This window comes from Trachurus trachurus (assembly GCF_905171665.1).
Source record: "Trachurus trachurus genome assembly, chromosome: 14".
In the NCBI taxonomy this organism is placed as follows: Eukaryota; Metazoa; Chordata; class Actinopteri; order Carangiformes; family Carangidae; genus Trachurus; species Trachurus trachurus.
In genome coordinates, this window is record NC_139903.1 from 6872271 (window position 1) to 6893960 (window position 21690).

At 42.0% G+C, this 21690-nt stretch overlaps 1 protein-coding gene across 2 annotated transcripts in view; it reads right to left on the reverse strand.

The window, feature by feature from the left end:
- The window catches only part of gabrb2b (gamma-aminobutyric acid type A receptor subunit beta2b), a gene marked incomplete at both ends in the record, with an annotated part of 60145 nt that overhangs the window by 28925 nt on the left and 9530 nt on the right, over nt 1-21690 (reverse strand). For both annotated transcript variants that reach the window (XM_083986211.1, XM_083986212.1), the window contains one exon: nt 5438-5658. In XM_083986211.1, coding sequence (XP_083842337.1) covers nt 5438-5658 — 221 coding nt within the window. The remainder of the gene's footprint in view (nt 1-5437; nt 5659-21690) is intronic.

The following is a 21690-nucleotide window of genomic DNA, read 5'->3' on the forward strand; positions in this document are numbered from 1 at the left end:
TCAAGTACGTGATGCAAATGAACTAATTTTTTATAGCTAATATTTTAATAAAAATGCTCAAGGTTACTGAGCAAAATAATTAAAATAACACTTCTCTAATGAAATACTATAAACACAAAATGTACTCAGGACACAATAACTGGCACTGACCCTTCACTAATTCTTGGCTCCATCACCTTCCTTTCCTTGAAGGCACCTTCGCACTTTCTCTGCTGGAAGTTTCTGCTTTTACCACTATTTCACCACTGTGGCTTGAAGCTCTTTAAAGTTTGCAGGAGTCTTTTTTTTTTTTTTTTTTTTGCAATGGCAGGTTTCAGCTTTTCAGAGGAGTTTAAGTGAAGACTCGTTGTTGGCCAGTTTGAAACATCCATCTTCTCCCTTTCAGCTATTCTCTTGCGCTGCTGGATTTGAGCTTTCTGTCATTGTGCTGCTTTGAAAAGGCCTCGAAGACCTTCACGTCAAACACGGCACTCTGGCACTCAGAAACATATTTTGCTCTAAAATGCCTTGATAATCTTCTGATTTCATCACTCCTTTGATATATTCAGCATCTCCAGTACCAGAGGCAACAAAGCAGCAGCCATGATGGAGCCTCCACCATGTCTGTCTGTAGGTAGGCCACTGTTTTCCTCGTGGGCTTCATTTCATCACCTCTAAACAGACTGATGCGCTGCACGTTCCCAAAGAGATCTGCTCTGGTTTCATCTGCCCACAGAACATCATCATCTCAGCAAGACGCCGGCTTTTCTGTGAAGATTCATTTAACACTAGTCTTTTCTTTTCATGTCTGCCTTTGATTCGTGCTGCCCTCCATGACTTTCACCCTCTTTGCTTTAGTGTGCAGAGTGTTGAACGGCCTGAAAACACCACTCCACATTCCTCCAGGTCAGCCTGAAGCTCTTTACATATCCTACAGGGTGTTTTTTTTTCCTACAATCCACTCCAACCTAACCTTCACTCTTGTAGTTTTTTTACTGTGACTGAAACTGTTGAAAACGCTATTTCAGGATCATTGACGATTGATTGCCTTTGCAATTACTGTGTTTTTTAAACTATCACTCTTTGGACAATTTAGGTCAAGTGAATGCTAAGAATTAATTTGAGGAACGATGTTTGTTTTTTTGCTTTGTAATTCTGTTTGAGGAGCATATTTAAATTTAGAGCTGATATCTCAGTCTGGGTGCATTTTGTTTCTAATTCCATTGAAGATATTAAAAATAGATTAGATCAGGTTGGGTTAGATAAACTTTATTGTCCTGAGGGAAATTTGTTTTGGGTGCCAAAAGTGCCAAATTCAGCTGCACAAATAGCACAGCACAAAAAACAACAAAAGACCCGATCGTGATCGTAGATATTCTTTGAATGTGTAAACTCGTGGTTTGTAATTGCAATCAGTTGCATATCAATCAGCTGTATGGGTCAGGCTTGTACATGTGAGCAGTTCTGTCAGACTTTTACACTAAAATAAGATGATTTACCTCACGACTTTACATATTCTGTCACCTTTTTCCTGTAGATGACTCGATGCCACTCAGAAAACAATGTGCTGTAACTATTTCTCAATGAACAACAGTTTCTCCATCTGCCCAGCCACTCTGCTGGTCGTCTGGCAGCCTCACAGCGGTGGCCGGCCTCCAGGAAATCTCTGAGCCCGGCTGTTGTTCACCTAGAAGCAGCTCCAACATGCAGCTCCTCGTAAAAACCAGAAATTGTAGTTTTACACTTTTCTGAAGGCTGAATAAATGAGACGTTAGGTATTGATTAGTTGATTTGAGGTGTCGTTAGGTCTGTTCTTGGTTTTGGACAGAGCTATGCTACAATAGCTGTTTATTTATTTGTTTGTCTATTTATTACAGGATCCCCATTAGCTGATGTCATGGATGTCCAGCTAGTCTTTCTAGGGTCCTTGAGTTACAGTAATTGTTACATAATTAAAATAACAACAGGCAATAACAGTAACAATATATTCCTGTCTCAAAGCTAAGCTAATCCTCTCTGTGCTCTGGTGCTATTTAGAGTATATATGTATTAATAATACTGTATATTTCTATTCATACACTTATCCTTGGTACAGTATGTCAGAGTAAAGCAATTATCATTCACATGACCCACATTACCATTCACATTTCTTTGGTCTTTGGTTTTACTACATGTTTCTGCAGTCACCCAGCTGTCATCACAAGGACCATTAAGTTTCACGTCCTCTAATCTAATTTATTGCCATAATATATTAAATAGCAGCTTGATATTTATTGGCCTTTCGGGGGGACTGTAAAATATGCTGTATCTGCATGTGCTGCTCCACCAATCATTGACATGCACAAGATCCTATGACCTAATTTAGGATTTGTCAAAAATCTGGTCATTCTACTTACATGATATTGAGTGTCAGGGGTGATGGATTTCTTCTCCCAGTTTCAATCTAATCCCACTTGATCCAAAGTAATATTTGTGCTGACTTTGTGTCATAACTTCCGCTGCTGCTGCAGTGGAAACGTTCAGAACCGTGTTTCAAGTGATTATGGATTTTTCATTTGCATATTGGATCCAGAGGTTGGGTTGATACCGCGGGTTATCCGTTTTGACCCAAATGGCCCGACACAAGGAAGATTTGTCCCGTCGGAGTTCTATTTCAGTATAATCTGAGCCTCCACAATCTGCTGCTGCCTCTCCATCTTCTGCTTTATGCTTGTGTCCAACACTGTGACACACATCGAACGATCATCACCATAGCTCAAGTCACTGCAGTACTCGATGTCAAAGTGACGTCCCAGTACATCCAGGAGTCTCACAGGTTTTATTTCCTACAGGGATGCACTACAACTGTCGGTATAGATAATTATTGGCCCGATATTGGCTTATAATTATCGTCCAGATACACAGATATGTCCGATAATTTAATTTTTTGCCAAGCCAATTATCATTAGCCAACATTGCCTTGATTTTGCTCATTTTTGGTTCATTTGCCCCCTGAATTGATTTGAAACAAAAACAAATGTTGATTTTTGTCATAATTTTCTATTGTGATTACAACAGTAGTGATGTCTGTTATATTATTTGGTTAAGTCAGAGGCAGAGCTATAATGTTGAATTCGTTGCATCATTTTCTAACCTTTTGAGGTTCGGATACTATTAAAAATGTTATCGGTTATCAGCATCGGTAATGAGAAGCAGAGAGTTATCGATTATCGGTATCGGTGGATAAAAGAGTTATCGTGCATCCCTACTGTAAATCAACCTCAAAAGATTAAAACAAAACAAAACAACATCATCCAACAACTTCAAATCTGAAAATCTGTGTTTTATCAGAACAAGTGTCTGGGGCCATCAGGCTTTGATCCATAGTTACGGCACTAAAAACCAAGGACCAAATAAAGTAGTAAAGTAGGATTTTCATTTTCTAATTTAACCTTGAGGCAGTAAAAACCATCAACGAACATGATAAAAAAAATGGTTAAAAAAAAGTCTAATTGTTATTCATTTGATGAGCGCGGTGCCAATTGTAACAATACACCCAAGGATCTAATTACTGTGCTTTTGATCGACAGGAGAGGTGGAGGGGTTATAAAGCTTTTCACAGAGAAATTCAGAGAACTATAATTCAGCGCTGTACCTTTCTACTAAATCCTCTTCTTTTTGTCCTGAAACCTTTTAGAAAACTCAGAGGCTCACCATTTGTTCCATGGTGAATAAAATATGACAGAGTGTTGTTGGGAGAGAGAGGTGATGCGATGTTTTGAGGGCAGGTAAAGCCGAACCTCTTCTCCTTTCACACCTGCCTTCCTTTATCTCTACAGACTCTGATTGGTTCTTCTTCCTCCACCTCCTCCTGTGAAAGCAACGATCATCATATCCACAGATTTTTTACCCTTTTATTTGGAGTCAGGGCTCCTCGAAGCTTTGACACTAACTTTGGCAGAGATGTTACTTTGGTCATGGAGGAAGTAGAAGAGACATCATGTAAGAAACGTGAACTAATTATAACGTGCTGAGCTCTGTAACGGGACAGTGTGTGAGTAATGAAGACGGACAACGCTGATGAAGACGACCGAGGAGAGCAATGTTGGCAAGATTTCTTTCCAATCCTCTCCTCTCTCTTTCCTTCCTTGTCTCATTCTCTCTCTCTCTCTCTCTCTGTTTAATCTAATTCTCCCACAGCAGAGCCAATGAGCTGCCATGACGGCCATTAAGATGTTATGGTTTTCAATAACTTTTTATAGAGTTTGTACATCAGAGACCTATTTGCGAAATGAACTGATGAGGCATCAGCGAGGTGTGAGAAGCGCAGCGTCATCATGTTAACTTTGAGAGGGCGAAACTCTTCAGGATGGGCCGATCATTTTACGGAGTAGATTCGGTTGTTTTTGGCAACAGGAAAACAAGTGGAAACGTCTCATATTCCACACATCAAATATGCAAATGTCTCAACTTGGGGAGATAAGAAAAAGATCAAACTGAAAAAATGGTGCATCGTGAATGTGTGAGGAAAGTTGCTGAATGTTGAAAACTGTCACTGTCTGAGGATCTCATCCATCACACTGTGTTTGAGGAAACGGAAAATCACCGGCATCTGCTCTTTAGCTGTTCTTTGGATGGATGCATTTCTAAGGATGAATGATGTTTCAATCATCTGACGTGATCGGATTCAAAACGTCAGTGTTCACGTTGATGTTAGGAGCTTCCTAGGAAACTATCACACATATTCCTTCTCTGACAGCCAAGTGAGCGACAACAGAAATGCACAGAAAAACAAACTGTACATCTTGTAAACCATGAAGACTCAAACCAGCAGCTACAGTTTTTTTTTTTTTTTTTTTTTTTTTTTTTTTTTTTTTTTTTCTGCAGCTACAGTAACTTCCACGACACTCAGAGCCCTCATTTAATTTCCACTATGACTTCCACAGCTGTAAATATTCTAGGTTTATGTCCGTGGGCCTTCTTCACACCTCTGATGCTGATGTAAATTATGCAGAGTCTTTGCAAAGTTGAAGCATTTTACTCTGTAATGTGCACATGTCCTGTAAATGAGGACACAAGTAGGTCACTTCATCAATGTTATAATTTCCACTCAGGGGTGATATTGCACCTCACATCAGTGGTTTTCTTCATCTGGCTCTAATGAGCTAATTACTGACTGAGTCCAACGCAGCCATTGTTGACTCATTGTTCTATTAAACTTGGTAGAAGTTAGTTTTTTTTTTCGCCCTCACAGGTTGTTTGTTTGATTTCAAAAATAGGAAAGATTAAGTGGGAAGTGTTTGACAACATGAAGTGGAAATTACAACAATTTGTGCAGCACAGTCTATCATTATCTGGTGGTTCTCATCCAGCATGTGGGAGATGTGTTTGGTTTTTTTATTTACCGGTGTGAAATATGTGAGCTTCTGTTGTGTCATCAGAAGTGTTTTGTCCTTTCTCCAAGAGATTAAAATCTCACCTCAGACCGTACAGCACGGTGCCGTCCGGGTGCAGACGGATCATTCTGTTTTTCACCGTGACGCCGTGGACGAACGATTTCTTGTCGTTGAGGAAGTAGGTGTCGGGGACCCAGAGCTGGTCGGCCACCCGGTTATCTAAGGTCAGGTTGAGCGGGATCTCGGAGTAGGACAGACGCTTGTCTCGCCAGGCCTGCTGGAAGTACATGGTCAAAGTGTAGTCCTGTAAGTGCACAGAGAGAGAGAGAGAGAGCAAAGGAGGACAGACAGAGAGAGAGAAGAGGATGGTTACTCCAAAAAAGCGAAACATTTTACACAGCTGCTCCGCTGCGAGCTTTCAAATTAGACCAGACTTGGCTTCAATATTGGATGAAGTTCACTTAAAAGCAAACGGAACAGTAGCTGTACAGTCCAAAAACCTCTGAGTACAAAGCAACGGGGAATTCCTTCTGTTCATAAAAACATGAGGTTAGACAGACAGTGTGAAAGGGTGTGTGTGTGTGTGTGTGTCAGAGAGAGAGAGAGAGAGAGAGGCAGATGGTTTGGGTTTAATGTGTGTGTGTGTGTGGGTGAGTCGTGTGTGTCAATTTGGGTCTGTTATGATAAAAAGGGGTGAAGCATATGTGCATGGGTTGCTCGGTTGGTTTTAATGTGTGTGTTTGTGTGTTTTTTGTGCGTAAGTGACATTCATACATAGACAGAGAGAGAGAGAGAGAGAGAGAGAGAGAGAGAGAGAGAGAGAGAGAGAGCACATGTTCCAGACAAATGAAAATAACCTCCAAGCAACCTCAAAAATCTGTTTTACAAAATATCTCGTATATGCTCTATTTGCTTTGACAGGCGCTGTCTTTCTGAGATTAAGCACTGTTTGTGAAATGAGCGTAACTACGTCGTACTTGCATAACATATTCACCCATTTCCCTCTGTTTGTTCTTCCCAGAACTGGGATGGTTAGAACATCCGCTCACATCACATCAAGTCGTGCACAGACAGCACAAAAAGCCTGTGAGGGACTGTATACGTCTGCTTTACATAGCCCAGTCAGACATGGAAGTCTGTTGGACATGATATGAATGTCTCCCAGCTAAAGTGTAGCTCATATTGTATATATGCTTTATTGGGACACTTGAAGGTCTCTGTCCCTGTGGAGGTTTATGACCACTAGTTGTGCTGCAAAAATCCACAAATTTGATCAGCAGTTGCATTCAAGTGCATTCAGGAAATCACACTTTCATAAAAGTTTTAAATAAAAGAATATGAAAACAACAAAACAAAAGTAGTGATACAAGGCACTGCACATCCAAATCATTGTTACAGTATAATGTGATGCACACGCACACACACAAACATAAAGCTTGAAAAAAACATGCGGTAGGTTAATATTTTATTATCAAACTGGAGGAAGTTTGATAAGTCGCAGTGAAATTCCCTGATGGTAAATCTAGGACACGATAAAACAGTCAAGGCAGCAGCTCATGTAGCTCAGCCAAGGAAGAAGCCTACCAATCATCCATGAAAAAAACTAAGTTAAATAAACTTGCTGTCTCAGGGAACTTTTTGTCATGACTGGCACATCCACTTCCTGGCAAAGAGGCTGAACATGCATTTTTGAATATGCCCGTCGGCTACAGATCTGACATCCCCGCTGCACCTTGGGAACCACGGGCTCAGATATTGACTGGATGGAGCCGGGGAAACGGGAGCAGCTCCTCACAGTCAAATCCTTGTTTGACTTAAATAGGTTTTGTTGTGTTGTTGTTGTCGTTTGTACCTTATTTGGCTCGAGGTGCTGACAAGCAAGAGTTAGAGAATTGAGTTATTCAAAGACATAAATAGCAAAGTGGCAACTCTAGTGTTCCACAGAATAATTGGACTAAGAATGGAAATAGAAAACACCCATTTCACTTTTGTTTTCCTGTGTAAACATAGGGATTAGCTTTTTAAAAACATTCAAATCAGTGTGTAAAGGCTGGATTCAGTGTTGGAAGATCTGCACTCAAATGAAGCGCAAGGTTCCTGCAACAAAATGGCAAAAAAATGTCTTGCAGAATTTCTATATTTCTATATATCCGTGTGTCTTTACAGTTGCACCACTGGCTTCATGGCTACACGTGAGCCGCCTTCCCAACACTTCCATCCCCGGTCGGTGGTTACGTAACAGAGCATCACACTCCGCTCTCTTTCTGGATGATGCTGTGCACCGCAGCACGTGTGGCTGAGGAGATGCTTGTTGCCATGTCTTCCTCCTAAACTATCTCCTCTGCACTCGTTGATACACACACACACACACACACACACACACACACACACACACACACACACACACACACACACACACACACACACACACACACACACACACACACACACACACACACACATACACACATCAAACATAGGAAACATCAGGGAAGCTCCTCTGCTGCTCTTTCTCATTGAGATGCACACACAGACACACAAACACGTCCCTTAGATACATCATAAAATGTGCTGCACATCTTCACAACACGAATGTACTGTATGTATTATGTGTGTGTACATTTCCTGCATGTGGGTGTACATACACAGACACTTGTGTTGTACATGTGTGTTTTTGTTGTGCGTCAGGGATCACAGCGTGCAACGAGCAGGAATAGAAGAAGAGAAAACAGTGCAGCTGTGATGTTCAGCTTCAGCTCTGTGCGTGGTGGAAGCTCCCTCACTGTCACAGAATCATTCACAGTGTGTAACAACAGAGATTAGATAACAAGAGTCATCATCATTTGTATTGCATCACTTGAAGCCCTGGCGCTCATAACGAGGAACATTTGTAAAAAGAAGAAGAAGGAGAAAAAAAAGAGAAAACGCCATCAGGACGGCTGGCAGATGCACAATCCTCCCAACTGCAGCGTCGGCGTTTCAAATCTGTGTTAGTCCTGCTGAGTAGCCGTGGAAAGTTAGACGGGAAAAAAAAAAAAAAGACAGCCAGGTTATTTAACTGAGTGAACGTTTCCATTGTCGTCCCTGAGAGCCTGCTATTGCAAAGCCTGTCTGCTTGAAGAAGTTGTGGTTTTTGCATTGTGGGACGGGCCCTGAGGAGCAGGAGGAGGCACCGCGGTGGCTAGTTTACTGTGAACATAAAGCTCTCCTCAAAGACATCTATAGTGTACATCTCTCTTTATCTCTCTGCAGAAGGAGGAGGTTGTAAATCACCGGAGTAACTGCAGCGTTGTTGTGCATGTAAGTGCACGGGAGGCTGTCATAACAACGGTCATAATGAGGATCAGTACATAAACTATGTTGGCGAGAGAGAGTGAGAGAGAAATGGAAAGAGAAAGAGAAGGAGATGGAGGGTGATGCCGGAGAATGATGGTGAATTTATGAGTGCAGAATATGTTGTGCAGCTGAGAGCACAACACAAAGTGATCATTGTGTTCTCACACAACAGAAGCCGCAACAGAATGTGAGAATCCATTGTAGCTAATAACTCATTTCCAGTTCCACAACACACTTCCCACTGCGTTAATACGCTCAGTTGTTTTGAACATTTTCTGCTTAAATATGTTTCTGACAGATCTCGCCGAACACAAAAGAGTCAATGATACTCAGCTCGAGCGATTTATGATCAGTGCTGCTTGTGCTGTTATTGTTTTTTATTTCTTTTGTCATTAAATCTTATGAATGTGCTGTTATATTCGACTGAAAACTTCCACCCACGACAAAGGAAACCCGCAGCACACGATTTAACATTTATGTTTAAAGCCTTAAATCTTATATTTATAGAAGTTTACGTGTGCGACTGTGCTGAAAACGAATAAACTCTGTCAAGTGCAGTTAATGCTGCTGCTCAGCGCAGTGGCACATTTGCTGTCGCAGCCACATCATCATTATCATCATGATAATGATGACACAGGTGTGTCCCCCTTGCGTGGGGGGGGGGGGGGGGGGGGGGGGGGGGGGGGTCTGATGCTTAAAGACCATCTTCTATACAACGCGCTGACTCCGCTCACCTGGGGACTGGACTATAGCAAGCAGGATTTGGGCTTAGCAAGGTAACTTCATGGTAACTTGTGCTGAACAGCTAAACCTGGTCCGTAGCAGAACCCTAACCCTCTGAATTATGTTTTTCTATTTGTTTTTTACTTGTTCACAAGTCCTTTTGACACCACCGGGGCTTAGAGCTGAAATAATAGGCTAAAATTGTTATACACACCACAAAAACATCTGGGCAACCGACCATTTTAGAGGAATACACCTATTTGATTCCTGTCAGACCCATGCCATCATGATGGAGCAGTGAGCAGTGATTTTCACTCCTTTCTGCACTTTGCTGCAGCGACTGTGTTGCTTTTTGCCTCGATTTGATCTTTGAGCTCTTCATGTTGCTGGAGAATTATTGTCTGCTCGTCCTTAGTGAAACACGCAGCTGCTGCTACTGCCAGACGTGTCCATGTTTGCGAGTGGTCAGATGCTGCAAAAACACCACCGCCTTTCATGTGTTGACTTACCGAGTGGATAATTTAGTCATGTGACTGTGTAGTGTGATTGTGATTTTTCAGTTGAAGAGACCCAGAGGAGTTTGCTTTTGGTTATAAAAGAGTTTCATATTAATGTGGATGAATCTACATTACCCACACTTGTTAATGGGTCCATTTTCGATAAATATATCAATATATATTTATAGTTATTTTGATATTATTGTTTAGTGGTCGACTCGCCCAGCATTTCCTAGTCGCTAGTTGGCAAAACATTCTTGGCAAATGTTTTTGCTTTTGTCCGTCTTGCACCGGTCCAAGAATTTCACCGTGCATGCGGAGGCTCATGAGAAATGTAGTGTGAAAACACTTCGCTTTCCGAAACTCCCCGTAGTCCCTTTAAGTGAAGCTGGGTAACTGGAAGATACCCCGGGTATATGTTGACCTTGCATCGTACAGTTCCCCTAGTCCCTCCGACAGCGTGCACTGCTCTATCTGTGGCTCGTCACCATCTCTGCATGTGAAAGCCCAGTGAAAGAAGATGCAATTATTTGCAACCGCATATTGAAATAAATTCTGTGGTCACGAGTCCTCATCAACCTGAGCTGCACAAGCTTGTGTCAGGCCTCAAATACTAATGACCACAGTCCCTCCTCATGTGCACCAAGCTGAGTGAATATGTCTGTGAAGGTTTTTTATCATTCAGGTCATGGTGTTTCAATGTGCTGTGTGAAACCTCTTGTCCTCCTCTTCAGTTCTAACTGAAGCCTTTTGTCTAATGTGAGCTCAGCTGCCTTCTTTTATCCCTTAGAAACGCTGAGTATAAAAGCCACTTCAGGTCGTCTATAGCTCTGTTATGGAAATAAAACATGTTCTATCTGTTGTGAATATAAGCTTTTGTTTGAAAGTTGTTTTTTTACCTCAGAAACAAAAGAAAATGAGAGTATTCCTACTGCACTGGTAAATGTAACCTAAAATCTTATTGATCTATAAATTGCCTCAGGAAAAAAAAACTGCCTGCAGCGGTTGAACAAGCCTGAATCTGTGCCCATGGCAACAGCTGATCAGCAAAGTGTTGATGGAAACTTTTATTTATAATTCACATTAAACTGGACGTTGTCATTAATAGTGAAATGAGACAGGGGAATGATACTTTAAACCATTAAAATAAACTCAATTAATTGCAATACTACTCTGTGATGGATAAAACCTTGTATCTGTCCTGTCGGGGTTTATGTCTCTATAACAACCTGCTCTCTCAACATTATCCTTTACTCAAATGTCCTTTAAAGTTGTTTGGGTTCAGCTCAGGCCGTCTGTGCTGCTGTTTTCAGGATTAAATCACAGACCTTGATTAAGCCTGATAAAAATGTCAGCATGTTTTACTTCAGCTCTTCAAGTTCAGTTTGGAAAATCAATTCTGAAATTGAGGTATGTTGTTTTTAAGTACACATTGGATCAGGAAAACTAAATGTTCTAGTGCTTTGCTTTGACTTGGCTCATACTAAAAGGTGCATTTCAGCTGGCAATTCAAATATATATATGTGTGTGTGTGTCTGTATATTACTGTATAGTCAAATATATAAAGTTGAGAAATGTAAATTGAATGGATTAGAGCCAAATCTCCTGAGTCCTGACTAAATCAATTTGTATAGATTAGACGCTGTATTCAGATTCTGATTTAAAAAGGTCCTTTTTCAAACTTTGAAAGTTTGTGGTTCATCAGTGGAAAAGGTAATACTGTTGAATTTTACAGTCGGAGTGTGGACAGTACATGCTTGGTCAGTTCAGCCCCGTAGCAGCCAAAATCCACTGATTGTACAAATCTCATATTGGCATTTCCTGCCACGGATATTACAGTTTGAGCCTGATATGATTCGACTGCCAGGGAGACTCCTGGGTGCCAAAAATGTTAGTAAGTAACCAGCTCACATTGCTCAAATGGAAAGACTTGTAAAGACTCATCTGTGCCAGATATTGTCTCAGCATCTATGTGAAACTTTTTTTTTCTCAGAGTAAGAAAAATTCAACTTATTTCTTTTGCACCAGTGAAGAAACAAATAAAGATGCCCCAGCTTCTCACTCTGACCTTCTCTGACCGTCCTCCATGACTTCTCTTGGACCGAGGAGAAAAACTAATATTAGACCGACCCTGTATAACAAAGTCCAGCTGTACTGACTATGATTTGTGGATCATTTAATTGGTGCAACTTTCTTCTTTCTTTCTCATTCAAACTTTGCAAAGAAAAGAGAAAGAAATCTCATCTCTACGTACTTATTTAAATTTAGGTTATTTTGGCATAAAAATCACTTGATTAAAATAGTCTCAGGCCTGTCACAATTATTACACAATTGCCTGATCACAATTATTTGAGCTGCCCGCAATCATCAAGCATAATCGCTAAACTCATTTCCATTCATCTGTATAAAAACAGCAGGATAAAACAGAAATGTTGTATTGCCATAACTGTTTCCTCATCGTTTTTCACCATTTGAGGTTTGACTGGTCCTCTTTTAATGACATCATCACGTTGCGCCCCCTCCTCTTCTATGGTTTAATGCAGTGGAGAATTAATCAATTGACATCAATTGACGTTAGCATCATGGATTTAGCTGCAAAGTCTAAAGTCAAACAGAAATGCGCCATTTATTTCTATGTTCCAATGTTTTAATGCCAATAAATGGCTCTTCTTCTTCATAAGGTGTATTACAGTATTAAACTATGTTTTGACTTACACTATTTAGTGGCATAAAATGATCAGAAAAAAACAATTAAATCGTTAATTGCAAATATTTGTACGGCAATTAATCGTCAACTAAAATGTCATGATTGTGACAGCCCGAAATGGAAAATAAATTATAACTAAGCATGGAAGATCTCTATGTCTAACGTAAAAGGTGTTCGCTGTTGCACAACTTTGACCCAAGTTGGACCCAACATAAGTGGAGTGGAGACCAAAAACTTGCCTCGTTGACCGAACCACACTCGAAACAGCAAAACAAAGCCATCATTGCTTTTTTACATCAAGGACCCCTAAATTGACCCAAATCAGACCATGGACCCCCATTGGACAAAATTTTGAAGCAAACACCAGAAATACACAAACATTTGTTCTGAGACTGAAGAACATTACTTTTTTTAGTCAATGTACTTTGAAATTGCGTGAATTTTTGGAAATATTGTCGAGACATTTCTGGAAAAAAGTGATAAGATTTCTTAAAAAAAAAAAAGGTTTAATAAAATTCTCGAAAAAGTAGTAAAATTTCTTAAAAAAAAAAAAAAAAAGTATAATAATAATTTCTCAAAAAAAAAAAAAAGGAAAGATTTCAAGAAAAAGATGGGGACCCCCTTGTACCCTCCCCGGACCCCACTTTGAGAACCATTGGTCTAACTGATCTGAAAGGTGACTGTTTGCTAACATGTCGCCCTATCAGGTTTAGGAGTTTCTGATGCCCCTAAGTGGTCAGAAAATTAAGTAGCCTACTGCAGGTTAGATCATTGGTGATGTTATTGTGTCATTATGACATCCAGCTGTTATAATTTATTCAGCCAGAAGAGGAGCTCCAACAGTGGAACATACACACAGAGTCTGTGTGTAGAAGTACAGTAGAGAGGAAACAGAGAAAAAGATAACATGGAAGTAAAAAGTTGAGGATAGGTTGGAGAATGATGATGATGATGATGATGAGTGAGTGCTGGAGGATGAGGATGAAGGACGGCAGAAGGAGGTGTGAATGAGAATGAGTAACTATTGAACATTGGTTATTCGTCCCTTTCCCCCACACCACCCTTGAAGCCAGTTTTCCATTCGAGAGCGGTGGGATGGTGTGATGAGTTTGCCGGAGGGATGGTGGTGGGGTTGGGGTGTAAAAGGGGATGGAGGTGTGGGGGTGGTGTAGATGGGTGGGGGTGGGGGTGGGGGTGGGGGTGGGGGGGTAAATGAAAGGCACTGGAAAGCTCAGCGGAGCAGTGATGCAAATTGCTTTTATTCTCACAGCTCTTCACTTCCAGTCTCTGATTCCAGCACCAACGATGACCTCCCTCTGCTATTTTCTCTCGCCTCCTTCCCTCATCTGCCCAGCCCCCCCCCCGACCCCCACCTCCGCCTCTTTCATGTTATTTTTTCCCCATTTCATCTCCCATTTACCCCTCATTCCTTCACAGAGCTCTCCTCTCCCTATAGCATCCCCTCTCTCCTTCATGCGCTCCTCGTCTACACCCATCTCAGCCCTCAGAGGAGCTCCTGTTGCATCTATTTGCATGCACGTATGGGGGGGAGGTGGTGGTGGGGGGGAGAGGCGATGCGGGAACACGTTGCAGGGGAGTGTGAATGGCTTAGATCATTACCACTAAACAGACGCAGCCAAGGGAGCTGTCTATAGGGAACATGACAGGTGTTGGATTGGAGGTGCTACATGGGTTCGGCACAAGATTCAGATTTTAATATCTCCCCCTCAGAGACGGCTGATGTATAAATCTTTTATTTTGCATTCAGGGCAGAGATGGACTGGGTATTTCTACACTGACACTGAAGTATGTGATTGTGACTGACTGTGTTGTGATTTAGATCTTGAATGATATTCTTCTGTTACGGTGTACCTGAAAGCGGTATATGTTGCTTTAAATTATTTCTATAGTGCAGCGACCTTGACGTGTGGGACTGAATCTGAAAGCAGTCTTCCTCTGGCTCCGTCCTCTCTGTCTATTTTACTCTCTCTCTCTTCAAATTCCCTCAGTGGTGGTGGAGGAAACGTGATCCCTCCTCCTCCTCCTCCTCCACCACCACCACCACTCATGTGCCATATGTCCGTACCACACTCTGTCATCCACCTACTACACTTCTTCCAGAAAACCCTCCAAACAACAAGTGGCTTTCAATTTCCTGTCTCACACTGTCCTCGTGCCATCAGCGACAGGATGGCACAGGCTGCAGCCTTTCCAAAGAGGCCTAATAATAAACATGCTGATCCCCAAAGAGCTGAGTGACACACTGTATATACCCTCCACCCCCCACCCTCCTTCCTCCCCCTCTCCCCCCACACACACACGTCTCTGGAGATATACGTGCACAGAAGTCCTCGGGATCCAGCTCTGTATCTGGAGCAGCTTGTGCGCCGCGTGTAGTAAATCTACGACAGGAACGCACACAGGGGCTGCTGCAGGGGTTTCATTTGCCCCATTTGCTCCAGGATAAATAACGTTGCTATTTTTTTTTTTTAGCACAACAGTCAGATTGACAACCAAAAAGACAGAAGAAGGAAGAAGAAGAAGAGGGGAAACATGAATCTGAGTGTGAGATATCTGTGGTCATTACATACTCTGTCCACCAGAGAGCACTTCCAAGTTTATTTTTAGAAAACAGGATATTTATTTATTCATTTTGAGTGTGCTGTTCTATAATTAAATAACTCATAGATGATCCAATCATATGAAAATAATTTAAAGATACTTGGACCTGACCGCTAGCTGTGGACACATTTCTATAGTACTAAATTGGAAGATAATACACTGAAGATATTCTCCACGCAGCGTTCATGTAAACAGATACTTTGTTTGTTTCAGCTCATCGTTCTGCTCCTGGCAGCGCGCTGATCCGAATCCAGTGCAGGTAACACACTGCCTATGCATGAGTGTAGAGTATACTACCTCACACAACCCTGCATCAAATAACCTGGACTAGCCCTTTAAGGTCTCAGGGCATTACTCCGACCCAAGCTCTTAGACTCTGTGCTCTTTTTGTATTTTCTTCCCTCAAGGCCATTTCTTTGGTTTATGGCATGTGGGGAACTAGATGACAGATTTCAATAAAGCCTGGACTCTTGTTTGTTTACTTGTACTTTGTCTAACCTTACTTTCCATCACAGCACTCTCTCTCTCTCTCTCTCTCTTTCTCTCTCTCTCTCTCTCTCTTTCCCAGTGTCCCCTCTCTCTGTCTCTGTGTATATATCCCCTTTTCCCTCTATACTCTTTCATCATTTACTCTGGCCTGGACGCAGCTTTCAAGAGAGCTCACTGCTGAAGGTGAATCAAATTTAGAGGAGCCCTTTTCTCTCTCTCTCTCTCTCTCTCTCTCTCTCTCCGTTTCTCTCTGTTTCTCCCTCTCTCTCTCAGTCCTCTCCCAGAGCAGAGGTTCACAGCTTTGCCAGTTGGCAGTCATGCAGCTTAACTGCCTACATACAATTTATTAGAGTCGATTGGAGCATCTGCAGGCCCTTTTGTGTCCCTGGAGAGGAGTAGAGTGGAGTGGCAATTCGGAGGGGGCGGCGGCGGCGATGGCGATGGCAGCGGTAGTGGTGGTGGTGGGTATGATGTGGAGGGGGAGAGAGAGGGCAGATTATTAGGGCGCTTTTGAATCCCACTGGAAGATCGGGTGGCGAGGGGGTGTTGATGAAGGTTTCAATCTCAGCTGTCATTCACAAGACGGAAGGTTAACCGGCCAAAGAGAAGTGGGGGGAAAAAAATGAGGAGTCAGTGAACACACCATTTGTCCCACTTACTGCTTCTCCGGCACAAAGACGCCGATTGTGTGTGTGTGTCTAAAGTGTGCATGTGCATTTGTGAGTGTTTAACTCTTTTGTGACAAAAAACTTGCCAAATTTCTGCTGCTGCTAAGGCAGCGACGGGTCGGGCAGCTGTCCTCTGACTGCACCACACACACACATACACACATACATACACAACACACATACAAATACTCTGATCCACTGGAGGAGTCCCGCGCCTCATGCATAATGGAGGTCTGAGGGAACTGAGGAAAGAAGCTGATTGCTATTCAAACAGAGTACCAGGAAGCACACACCACATCTACACATTGTCAATAGTGAGATAATACAATATATAGACGTCTGTGGATCGATGGCACGTATGCAGCCCCCGGGTGAGAGCAGAAAGCAGGTTGTCGGCGCATAATATCTGAACCGCAAATCCAGTTTTGGCGCTTGTGTTGGTGTGTTTTTTTTTTCTTTCTTTACTTCTTCATCCATGTACAGAGTCATGTGGCCTGTGTACAGTATCTCCTTGAGCAAGGACACCCTTGAAGAAGCAATATCTCCTCACAGTTGGACTGACCTACAAGAGACACAGGGGTGCTTTAGGAAGGTGTCAGTGTGTGTGTGCGTGTGCGTCTTTGTTTGTGTGTGTGGCGATGAAGTACAAGGGTAATGACAGAGGCATGTTATTGCAGAAAGTAATTCAGTGCCACCCACAGACCACACAAAAATACCAGTATGGATGGTTGTGACAGAAAGTAGCTAGTTCAGTCTTTATACTGTACAGTAGTTGCCTTTTTGTTTTGTGTACTTTTTTATATATATATTATGTGTACTGCTGTTGAACAATTTTTACGTTAATGGGACTACGGATGGAAATTAACATCTTGCTATAATCCGGCATATTTACATGTTATGTCCATTAATGTGCACTGTCCCATTCAAATAAACAAATAAAGAGTCTAAAGATGACTTTCATGAGAAACAACAAAGCAATGTTTTTTCTTCTCTTTTAACTGTAATAAACAGATAGATTTGTCTTTTAAATATTACCTGAAGTGGCTTTGTGTTGAACTCCAACTGTCCCTGCAAATAGTTACAACTCTGATGGTGCTACAATGGATGATGACAGCAATCTTTCTATCTGGTGAGTTCCAGTCTGATGACAATAATATTTATATGTTTTTTTCTTCAAAGAATGAAGACGTGTTTTCTTATTTTTAAATATAATATAAAATAATACAACTTGATCTGAAGCTTTGACACCAGCAGTCAGCATCTCATACAGTAGTCAATACCATCCTCCACAGTTAGAGTTTTATTTCCCAGTGACTTGTTCTTCACCTCATCTCAGGCTACAGTAACGTATATTTACCCTCTGAGACGGATCAAGATTATGGATCAGTTTATTATTATTATTATTATTTCACTGCCACTGGCAAAAACAAAAAGTAAAAAAGAATTGCAGGTTTTTGCTTTTGAAAATAAAATCCATCATTGAAACACAACAAAAAATATTTTCTTTTTCCCTCTCTTAAACTTTGGTATTGGTCAAACAAAGAGCAGTCTGGGTGTATAAAAAGCTGAAAACATCACTTTCACTACATTGTCCTGTACATAAATATGAACTATATGTCTCCATAGAATGGGAGAGGGTGATAAAACATAAGAGCCGACTGTATCCTCCTGCGTCTTCTTTGGCGAGCTCCCCCACCTCCTACCGAGCAATAAAACACTTAGTATACTGTAGCAGCACCACAGAAGTCTTAGGAAGTCCTGAGTGCACCAGTGTTCAGAGTATGACCACATGGGCTAAAGGCAGAACACCCGTTTCTTGCATGCAGTCTGTACGAGCGGGCGACGCACAGGAAGGAGAAAGTCTAGTAACCAGAAGGAAAGCAATTCAAACACTTACATGCCTGGCTAACCTCTCATCCAGGTTTTTTTTTTCTTGAATACTCTCCCACAGCTGACAATTACAATGCTGAATAATTTAAAAAGCAGGAAACTCTTTCAGGCTTTGTCTTTTGCATAAGTGCTGATATAAAAACTCAACATAATAGACACAACATACAACAGCAGCACTGGTTCTCGGCTTCTTTTCCCCCAACTGTGCCACTTCTTGGAATCAGAGAGAAAGAGAGAGAGAGAGAGGGAAGAAAGGAAGAGAGGAAGAAGCTCCTAAGACCCTGAGCAACAAAGCTGAGAAGACAAGAATGTGCTATTTTTTCTGGTTTTTGCACTGTAAAAAAAAAAGGGTGTTGTGTTGAACAGTGCTGAAATGAGGTTCTATAAAAAAGTCAAAATGCAGACAAGTGAAGAAACTGGCGCGATGGCAAAAGTATCATTCAAAGCCAAGAGCAGCTGCAGCATTAGTCCTCTCACTGATATCCCATTATCAGCTCTCAGCGTCATGTTCGGCTGCTGTGAAAACCGATCCACACTCCTGTTCGACCATTATCAACTCCTTGTATTTTGACAAGCTGTGATGAAGCAGATTCTGGCCCAGCGCTCCGTCGACAGCAGACAGTACGAGTTTTCACGTGCTGTGAAATCTGTGTCCTATACTGTAGTGCAAGACACTGGACCAACCACAGTGACCAGTGAGACCGGTAAAAACCAGTTCTACAGCCACGATTACAAAACATTAAAGGAAAATTCCGGGCAAATTCAACTCGGGGCTGTATTTTCCTATAACATTTTAGGTCTAAAAGAAGCAATCTGAAGATTTTCAGTTTAATTGCTCCTGTTTTGCGGTAGTTGTGTCTGTCCCCTCATCGCCACGGCAGCGATGAATGGAGGGGATTGAAGTGACTGACTTGACTTGCTATATCAAGAATTGATATTCCTGTGTTTATGACACAAACGGGAGCTTCCGACTGCATGTAAACACACCGAGCGCGACAACTTGGGTCTCGTGCGAGACTCCGCGAGACTTACAAACTACAAACATGTCGGCGTGCTTGAAGTACACAAACTTCTCGGTGCATGTTTGAGTAGCCATCGGACGCTATCTGTGGGGGAAAAAAATGCGGCTTTGAGGGATGGAAACAGCCTAAGCAGCGGAACTTCAATCTGCTCCATTCATCGCTTCCGTGGCGATGCGGGAACAGACACAACTACCGCAAAACAGGAGCAATTAAACTGAAAATCTTCAGATTCCTTCTTTTAGACCTAAAATGTTATAGGAAAATACAGCCCTGAGTTGAATTTGCCCGGAATTGTCCTTTAACTCCACAAAAGTAGAGCTTTGTAGTGAAAGTGGTGTCCAGATGTTGTCAGTGACAGATGGTCATATTGGTGAAACAGTGATTTGATTTAAACTCTCTATACAGGAGCTGAGGTTGTTATACTGTATGAACAGGTAGCATTGATCATATCACTATTGATCACAGTTCAATACAAACACTGTCACTGAAAACGACTGTGTTGCATAATCGTCTGCACTGAAACATAAAAAAAATCACAGTGCGATATGAAGAATTCTATATTTTTGTGATTTAGTCAAGCTGGTTACACGCGACTCACTCACTCACTCACTCACTACTCAGTCATTCTCTTCATGGAGTTAATCCCTAACCAGATGTTTTTCTAATAGAAAAAACATGTTCATACATACTGGGCAGATAAGTAGCTCCGTGTCACAACCCTGTGCTAGTCCATGTAGTTGAGGCATACACAAACCTGCATGCACACTAACACACACACATTATTTTGCCCTCTGTTAGGTCACCGCGGGTGGATGAGCTGAAATGAAGCAATCTCACTCTACTCACTTTATGGGATATCATACTGAGTGTGTCAGTCTGAACATGTTACCTTGATTAACAGTCTAAAAATAGGCCCCACACAGTGATGAGTGTTATCCCCTCTGCACAACACTGAGCACAGACGGCCCTCACGATGCAGCAGCAGGACTCTTCTAATAACTTCTTGTTTCATAAAGACAAAGCTGTGTATCAGATGACTCTAATTGTTTTTGCCACAACAACTAGACCAAAAACTTTGTGCAGGCGAGTGTGCACATAAACAAATAGAGCAGTGGGGCAAGTGAAGTGAGAGATGGCTCCGGAAATGGCAGCCCAGCCGATTAACCCACTTCGATTTGTAACTCTGTCTAATCCCCCATGCAGCATACTGTAGGCCCCAGCCTTGTGTTATTACCAAACAGGCGGAGAGTATACTGTATGTAGGAGAGAGAGAGAGAGAGAGTAACATCAGCTCGACACTGGACAGGTGTGGAAATTATTGCCCCGCAATGAGCAAATGGCACAGATGCAATATGCCGTCAATTCCCCGCGCTCTGCCCAGCGACATGAAAACAAGATGCTGCTGTTTAAGAGTTAGACCTACAGCTGCAGGGAGCGGGCTGCTGTCTGATGGCTCAACATCCAGCAAGCCCATCATTCACTGTCACAACTACAGCTCCACAGACAACAGTGAATCAGATGCCCAACTAGTGAGCTTGTTTAACCTGGGGGAGGTGGGGGGGGGGATTGATTACACGCCTTCCTTCCCCTGACATTTGGAGCTGTGCTACTAATTGTACAATAAGCAGCATAATGATCCGAGATGGACGTTTGTTGGTGCTTTATGATAGTGTGTGTGTGCATGTGTGTGCATGTGTATATCCTAAAGTGATAAGTTTGTTAGCAGGTAATGTTTACCGTGATATTCAGCATCAATCTTAGTTTATTGCTTTTACACAATGCTAATTAGCATTAAACACAAAATATAGCCAAGACTGATGCAAATGTCACCACCAAGAGTGTTTGACCTGATATTGGTCAACCAATAAAGCTCTTACAATTCATCCCGTGGGAAAAAAAAGTGAACAACTGTACATTATATGAACATCTGTACTACGGTATCTATCATGGAGGATTTCAATGAGAAAATATGAATCAAATGCTGCACACTGCACACACACACACAGCTGGAATGTGAAATAAAAGTCAATTGAAAGAGTTTTCACAACATAAAAGCCCGAGGACAAGTGAAGAACCAACAGATTAGATATAAAGACGTGTCGGCGGTGACAACAGAAATAATGGCAGGTCAAACTCTTCACATATCTCTGTACACACGGCTTATGAGATTTCGACTGCACAAAAACCTGAGGTAATCTTGTCATGGCGACAGCTGCTCCATCTCCCTCTCCTCCCTCCTCTGAGTCAACTTTCTCTTTCTATTCCCTCTCTTCTAAACACAAACCTCTCTCTCTCTCTTTCTCTCTCTGATGTGTCACTCATCACTCGTCCATCAGCTGTTGTGTTGAGTTTGCACCCGGTCCTGCTCCACTCTCAGCCTTG